The sequence below is a fragment of the Artibeus jamaicensis genome, unplaced genomic scaffold (assembly GCF_021234435.1).
Source record: "Artibeus jamaicensis isolate MK-2021 breed Jamaican fruit bat unplaced genomic scaffold, CSHL_Jam_final contig_332, whole genome shotgun sequence".
In the NCBI taxonomy this organism is placed as follows: Eukaryota; Metazoa; Chordata; class Mammalia; order Chiroptera; family Phyllostomidae; genus Artibeus; species Artibeus jamaicensis.
In genome coordinates, this window is record NW_026521788.1 from 1726701 (window position 1) to 1735138 (window position 8438).

Below are 8438 nucleotides of genomic sequence, written 5' to 3' on the forward strand. Positions count from 1 at the left end.
TTTCAATTCCCAGAAATATTACCAGTTTTTTTAATATTCAAGGATATGTAAAACATTACAATTCTGACAATTTCTTGAAGTAGATGCTAACAGAATTAACCTGTAAAAGATGCCAAACTTATTTTTCAGAATTCTATTCCCAGGTTCTTAGAATTTGACCACCTTAGGTTATGATGTAGGAGAAAGAATATGCCAAATCTGTGCTCAAAATATCAACCTGCCAGTGGATAAGTGGAACAGAATAAAAAAATAGCTACGAATAATGACAAATAGGTAGAGTACTTACTATATCCCAGGTACTCACTATTCTAAGTGCTTTATATGTGTTAACTCAGTTTGTCCTCACAGCACTGTGAGGCCTAGGAGCAGTGACAAAACAGGATTATACAAGAGGTAATGTTTAGAGAGAGTATGCAAAGGATACTGTTAGGAACATACAGTAAAGATTTAATGTGGTCCTGATTAGAACAGGGTCGGATGGAGGAAGCATGAATGATGTCAAAGAATTCCTGAGGAACTAATCCTCTAAGCTAAATTTCTCCATAGGCATTTCAGTACAGTGAGGACTGTCATCCATTCTGCTTGGGCAGTGTGGCACTTTGTAACTGTGTCCTGATTTTAAAATGGGGCTCGTAATGTTGCCAGTCATTATAGTACCAACCAATCAGCAATGTAGGGAAAGAAATTCTGTTTAGTGTACTGTTTTCCGGGTGCCTGCTACTATGTTTAGCATCCAGTAGGCACTCAAATATCTGTCAAACTACATAGCTTAACAAATGTCACCCTAACAGGAATGATGGGAAAGATTTATAAACAAAAATAAAAAAAAAAGTGGTCCACAGAGTAGCAACCATAGGTTTATTTATATACAGTAAATAACACACACCTGAGCCAAAAGGAGAGATGTACCTTTGACCGGAGTTCATTTTTCCCAAAGAATATCAAATATTAAGGACGGACGTGCCAAACAGGAAATTATCTTTCTCCTCATCACTAGACAAACTGAGTTGCTGTTTACTTTAAGAAGGATACATCAACTTACTCTGACATGCCCCACCCCCTAGCATATTTTTGACTGGTCAGAAGACCAAATTTGTGATTCTAGGAAATATAACTCAGCAACTCCCAGGTAATATCTGATAATGCTGTCACCTGCCAAATGTACTGAAACCTAAACAATACACATAATTCACAGCATGCATCATTAGAAGTTTAACAAAAGTAGGTAAAAACCAACTTATACTAAGGAAAGCCAAGAATATGAAGTAGAGTGTCCTGGCTGGTGTGTCTCAGTGGACTGCATGCCAGCCTGAAAAGCACTGGAAAGGTCACTGGATCAATTCCCAGTCAGGGCACATGCCTGAGTCGCAAACCAGATCCTCCCAGTTGGGGGTGTGTGAGAGGCAAACACACACTGATGTTTCTCTCCCTCTCTGTCCTTCCCTTCCCCCCTGTCTAAAAATAAATATACAAAAAATCTTTTTAAAAAACTGCAAGGTTCCTATTAATGATACTAACAAACCCATCAATTTCTTGGCCTCACTAGAGTTATATTCAAATTCAAACAGCCAAAATAGTGAGGGAGGGAAGATTGAGGATTGTTTTTTAAAAAGTCCTTAAGTCCTGGCCTGATAGCTCAATTGGTTAGAACATTGTCCCAATAGCTAAGGTTGTGAGTTAGATCTCGGATCAGGGCACATATAAGAAGCAACCAATAAATGCACATGTAAGTGGAACAACAAATCAATGTCTCTCTCTCATATACAAACAAACAAATTTTAAGAATTTAAAAAGTCCTTAGGTCAGACAAAGACAAATACCATGATTTTACTTATATGTGAAATCTAAAAAAAAACAAAACAAATGAACAAACAGAACAAATTCCAACTAATTCATAGAGAACAAACTGATAGTTGCCAGAGGGGAGGGAGATTGGGGCACTGGGTGAAAACAGGTGAAGGGATTAATAAGCACAAACTAGCAGTTATAAAACAGTTACAGAGATATAGAGTTCAGCATAGTAAATATATGTCAATAATACTGTAATAACTATGTATGGGTACTAGACTTATGGGGGGGCGATGCTTCATAAGTTATATAAATGTCTTACCACTATGCTGTATACCTAAAACTAGTATAATATTAAGTGTGAGCTGTAACTGAAAATTTATTAAAAAGAGGGGGAAGAAAGTCCTGTCCTGTACTAAAATTATTCATTCATCCCATAATCATTCATCCAATACATAAAATGTGACAGACACTTTTCTAGGCACTTGGGATATATATAACAGGGATCATAACCAAGTTTCAGGAAAAACATCCAAAACATCCAAGTTCTCACTCTCAGGAAGCTTTTATCCTAACGTGTGTGTAGGGGGATCAGCAAGAGATGACAATCAAACAAACAAATAAATATATTTGGTGCTGATAAATTCAAAATGAAAATAGCAGACCAGGGGATAGGAAGTGATGAATGGGGAAAATAGGTGGTTGCTATTGTTATTTTAGAGTGGTCAGGGAAGGTTTCTCTGATAAAGGTGATATTTAAGCAAAATAAGTGAGAGAGCCAGCCATGTAACTATTCTAGTAGAAAAAGCTTTTCAGGCAGAGAGAAATTGCAAAGGCCCCAAAGTAGAGTATGGTAGATGTGTTTTGTTTAGTTTTTTAATCCTCACCAGAGGATATATTTATTGATTCTAGATAAAGAAGGAGGTGGTGAGAAAAAATAGAAATGAGAAAGAAACAGTGATCAGTTGCCTCTTTTATGCCCCCCAACAGGAATTGAACCAGCAACCTAGGTATGTGCTCTGACCATGGATCAAACTGGAGACCTTCTGGTGTACAGACCACGTACGGACCACGCTCCAACCAAGGGAGTCAACCCACCTGGGTGGTAAAGTGTTTTTATAATGTGTGTGTGTGTGTGTGTGTGTGTGTGTGTGTGTGTGTGAGAGAGAGAGAGAGAGAAAGAGATGGGGGAGGGCAGGGGAATTAGTCAAATCAGAAAGATAACTAGTAGCTATATCATGTACCGGTTTATAATATCTTTCAACCTGTGGAGCAAATCTAGCCTTTGTCTTGTCAAAGAATAATTTGACAATTTTAAAGGGTTGTTTAAAAAATATATATATTATATATATATAATAATGTGTGTGTAGGGGATCAGGAAGAGATGACAATCAAACAATATATAAAACATATGTGTGTGTATATATATATATATATATATATATATATATATATATATATATATATGTTTTATATATTTATATGTATCGGCCCTGACTGGTGTGGCTCAGTGGGTTGGTTGTCATCCTACATTCCTGGATTCTAGGTCAAGGAACATCCCAGGGTGGGAATGTGAAAGTAACTGATTGATGCTTCTCTCGCACATCCATAGATAAATAAAATCTAAAAAAAAAACCCTCAGATACTGGGTGTCTGAGGGTGGTAGAAGCAGTACACTGGCAGATGCACTCCACCTCTTAAAACCTCAAACATGAGGTCACATGATGTCTTACTGATTTCAAGTAAAAGATGTCCAGCAAATCAGCAAGCACCCACAACATAGCCCAGGGAAGAACTGTGCAGCAGTTTTGATTAGAAGCCTCCAGTGAAAGAATCAAGGTTTCAACAGCACCATGGACCTCAGGTCCTACTGTGAGGAGTATACCAGGAATAATGCTTTGCTGACAAGATACCAACTTCAGAAAACCTTTTCAAGGTTGAAAAACACTTGGATCAGTTCTGGACGGTGTAGCTCAGTTGGCTGGATCAGTAAACAAAAGGTTGTGGTTTGATTTCCGGTCAGGGCACATGCCTAGGTTGTGGGTTCCATCCATGGTCTGAGTGCTTAGGTGAGGAAACCCAGCAATGCCTCTCTCCCTCTCTTCCTATCTCTCTCTCTAATAGCAATGAAAACAAAATGTCCTCAGGTGAGGATTATTAAAAAAAAACAACAATAAAACTTGTTGTTCCACTATCATAGTATAGTGGAATAGTGAAATAGTCTCTTTTCAACAAGTAAATTATAAACAGCTTCTCAAAAAAATTTACCTTTAGCTTATTTACCTTTACCTTTAGCTTATTACTAATAACTAAAATGTTCTCAACTTGGAAAAATGACTGAGTCTTTATTTTCCAAGTTGTCCTTTCTCTACAATAGCCTCTGCTGATTTAATACAGAATCACAATTTTGTTTTCTACTTGGTAACTGGCGTCATGTGGGGTTACTATTTAAGGGAGGTTGGTCTGGGCCATTCAAACAAAAAGCAATTATATACTAATTGCTTCATATACTTTAAAATATGTGAATAACTCAGATATGTTAATACCTACATTGCCTAAGCACCTGTTTAAATTAAAATGCCAAAAAATAACTTAAATCTTAAAACCTCTGTATTATGTTCTTCATAGTGTTTGTGCCAACCTGTAGCAGAGGTGTCCAAGCTACAGCCCACGGCCGCACGTGGCCCAGGATGGCCATGAATGCAGCCCAACACAAAACTGTAAATTTACTTAAAACATTATGAGGGTTTTTTTGTGATTACGTGTCACAATTATTTAATGTGCAACCCAAGACGACTCTTCTTCCAGTGTGGCCCAAAGATGCAAGAAGGTTGGACACCCCAGCTGTAGAGTATACAAGGGGGAGGGGTGTTTTGTGTATATGTGTGTGTCTTTGTATCAAAGCATTTTCCTGATTAAAACATCTCAGTTTCTCAATTCCATTTATACCTTTATCTTGAGCTATGTATCGGTAGAATAAAAACTTCTCTTCATATGTTATTATACAATAAAAGAACATCCTAAAGATTGTAGTCAATGTAATCAAGTAATGAAGTCAGGCTATAATAAACTGTAAGAATTAAAAATTTAAAACTGAAGAAAAAATTAGCCATGGCTAAATTGGTTAGAGTGCTGTCCTCACATATGCTAAGGTTGTGGGTTGGATCCTTGGTGAGGACACACAAAAGAATCAACCAATGAATAATAAACAGCAAATCAATGTTTCTCTCTCTTTTTCTCTCTATCCCTCCATCCTTCCCTTCTTTCTTCTCTCTCTCTCTAAAATCAATTAAAAAATTGTTTTAACTGAAAAAGAATAGGTGACAAAGACCACATGTGGTCTGAAAAGCCTAAAATATTTACTATCTAGGCCCTTTACAGCAAAAGATCTGACCACCTTGAGGACCTCTTAAATTGTTTATTTACTAAAGACAGAACATATTTGCATTACAAAGACTATTTGAAAACAAAACCACACAAACAAAAAAGCCAGGCTAATCTGAAAAAACACCTCTTTATACCATACAACCTAAGCACTTTTCAACAATGATAAAATAAAAGAGCCCTGGTTGTATGGCTCCGTGAATTCCTGCCTGTGAACCAAAAGCTTGCCAGTTCAATTCTCAGTCAGGGCACATGCCTGGGTTGCTGGCCAGGTCCCCAGTGGGGTAAGACTGGGGACATGACTGGAGACAAGCGATGTTTCTCTCCCTTTCTCCCTCCCTTCTCCTCTCTAAAAATAAATAAATAAAATCTTTTTTTTTTTTTTTTTTAGTAAAAGAAATCCCTTTTAAACTTAAGCTTGAAATTCATGGGGAGAGTAAACATGAAGTTCAGGGTACTATCTAACCCTTGGGGTAAGGGAGAAGGTTGGGAATTAGGGAGGAAACACACTGGCACTCCGGGTGTAATGGCTGTTCTGTTTCTAATCTGGATGATGGATGTACAGATGTCTGTTACATGGTTCTTCACAACTTTCTATGGGCCTGGCATATTTTGTTTAAAAAAATAAAGAAAATAAAACCACACAGAAATATAATACTGCCTAGGTTTATTAACTGATCAAAATAACCTAAGAATTCCCATTTGTAAAACTGTTGATTTTTTTAAAACCTTCAAATAAGCAACTATTAACAAAAGCCCTAGAATACAACAGGCAATTAGCTAGACATAAGGTTACCACCTAATTTCCTCTCTGGCACCTAATTTAAAAAGCTAGCCATTACCTTTGATATGTACAATTAAGTCACCAAAACTGACTAAACAATAACTTAGGAAAGCTCGTTGACATATTTTTTAAATAATATTTTAATTTTAGAATACTTTTTGATTTATAGAAAATTTGGCTGATGGTAGAGTTTTTAAAACAACAGCAACAAAGAGACACACAAAACACACATTCACCAGTAAACTGTGGAAGGCCTCTAAAAAGCTGAATAAATCAATCTCTAATTAAGCAACACTTTGAACAACAAGTATGTTCTTCCTGCACCAGCTAATTTTAAAACTGAGAAGTTATTTGGAAATCCGTCAGGGGAGAGTTGAACTCCTCCACCCACCCGGAAAAAGCTGTCTCCTTTGTCGTAGGGGAGACTAAGTTGCAGCACAACCAGATGGCTATATTGGCTTAAGTGGTCTCCTCGATCTTTTAAATTCACTATATTACAACTTAATTTTTGAAACTTACATACAATGATGTTTACTCGTTTGGTAGGAATTAAGAAAACATTGCACCTAGAATAAACAGATGATTGATTACGTTTTTAGAAGTGGAGAGGATGGCAATCGCAATAATGTAAGTGCCAAAACATCTGGAAAGTGGGTACTCGGTCTTATTTCCCAAACTAACGAACTGCAAGGAGTGGCATATAAAAGCAACACCTAAATCTTTGTCGAATTACCTTCAAAACAGGATGCCCTTTTCACTAAAGAAAAGTTATCAAATTCTCCATCTGAGTACAGCAGTTTAAACTATCAGCTCTGACGCAAATCTCTGAGGGCGACCAAAGTTTTGCAACCCCAAAAGACACCTTTTGGGTTTTTGATTTTAGGCTGGGTGTTAAGAAACAAATGACACACAAACTTTGACCGTCCTCCCTACCTGCTCAAAGGAATTCAGGTACAAAAACCTGCTTAAACGAAGGGAGCATCACCTTTGCACCATAATATACAAGTATTGTAAGTGTGGCAGACAGAAATCTAGCAAAGCCTGTTTTTGGAACTTCCTTCTGTGTACCATTGTTTCTGGGTGGTCTAGCAAGAATTTGCTTTTTCCCGAACCTGTAAATCTCCTACTTTGTTTGAAATCCCAGGCCCCTGCCCCACTTTTCCTTTGTCCAAAATGGCATATCGAACCGTAAATGCCCAATGCGTATTGGGGTCTCGTGAATTCTTATGTCACCTCTGCGTGTACATGCATAATAAATTGTGGACATTCTCTCCTGATAATGTCTCACATTAATTTATTAGCCCAGTTAAAAGAATTTAGAAGGTGGGAGGAAAAATTCTTTTTTTGCGCCCCCACATATCCCTTTTTGGGAAAAAGACACTAATTTACTCCTCACAGCAACATGGGGTCACTTCATCCAAGAGACTAAGGAGCGCTACGAAACAGAAAGATTTGGTCCCCTCAGAAATTAAAATTCCTCTCAGACCGCGAAGGAGGGAGCACAGCAGCAAAGCCGGGCGCTTCGAATCCCACCATCCTCACCCTACCTGCATCTCACCACCACTTGGATGTTCTTCCCCTTCTCCTCCTTCTTCTTCGTGGAGGAATTCGGCTGGGACGCCATGACGGAATCCCCCGACAAAACAAAGCCTGGTACTGGGACGGAGGCACTCCCCTGCCGAGGGCCGGCTTGGAGACGGACACCGACGCAAGCAGCTCGGAGTCCCCGCTCTCCACTAGGGGCTCTGACTGGACGCGTCTTCCGTCCCGCGCCAGCGGAGCCGTCAAATCACCAACCTCGCCTCCACCGGACGTCCAGAAACCGAACAACGTCTCCGCGCCGCAATTTGAAAAAGGAGCCCTGCAGCCTGACCAATAGCAGCGCGGGTACGCAAGGCACGATGGGACGCGGTGTGATTCCCACAGCCCCGCCCTTGGGGCGTAGCCCGCGAGAAAGTAAAAAGCTGATACGTAGGCCCGCTAGAACTTGTAGTCCAGTGAGAGACGCGCAGGTATAAACAGTGTCATACTTCAACGCAGTGTTGCTTAAATCACATAACGTCTTTGAACTAAAATGTCCTCACAATACAAATAATAGCAACTGTTTTAGAGGGCTTTGTGAGAATGAGCTAGTGCGGGTAAAAAAGCTTTAGATTAGAACATACAGTTAAGCGCTCAGGAAGACTGGCCACGATTATCATTATTATTGAAGAATTGTGAGAGGAAGCACAGAGGAGAGAGATCCGAAGCGAGTCCCTATCTCGGAGGAAGCTTCCCGTATAGTCTGCAAGAATAATTAGGAAGTGTTAAGGGATAAGACTACAACGGGTACCAACTCGTGATGAATGGGACACTGCATGTCATTTTTAGGACTCTGTATCCTTTAACTGATGAGAAGTAGTCGCCGTTGCCAAATGATTCCAAGCATAAAATGAAGATTAGATTTGCCCGTTGGGACGATGCTCTTGCAGTAATTGATGCA

The 8438-nt window shown here is 39.1% G+C and overlaps 1 protein-coding gene across 2 annotated transcripts in view; it reads right to left on the reverse strand.

Annotated features, from left to right (window-relative positions):
* The window catches only part of KIF11 (kinesin family member 11), a 54844-nt gene extending 47059 nt beyond the window's left edge, over positions 1–7785 (reverse strand). Inside the window, exon 1 of one of the 2 annotated variants that reach the window (XM_053664041.1) lies at positions 7515–7785. Coding sequence is in view for 1 of the 2 variants with exons in the window: in XM_037156676.2 (XP_037012571.2) it covers positions 7504–7580 (77 nt within the window). In the remaining variant the exon portion in view is untranslated. Of the gene's footprint in view, positions 1–7503 lie in introns of both variants that reach the window. The other variant, XM_037156676.2, reaches the window with a different exon arrangement.
* Positions 7786–8438: the final 653 nt, after the last annotated feature.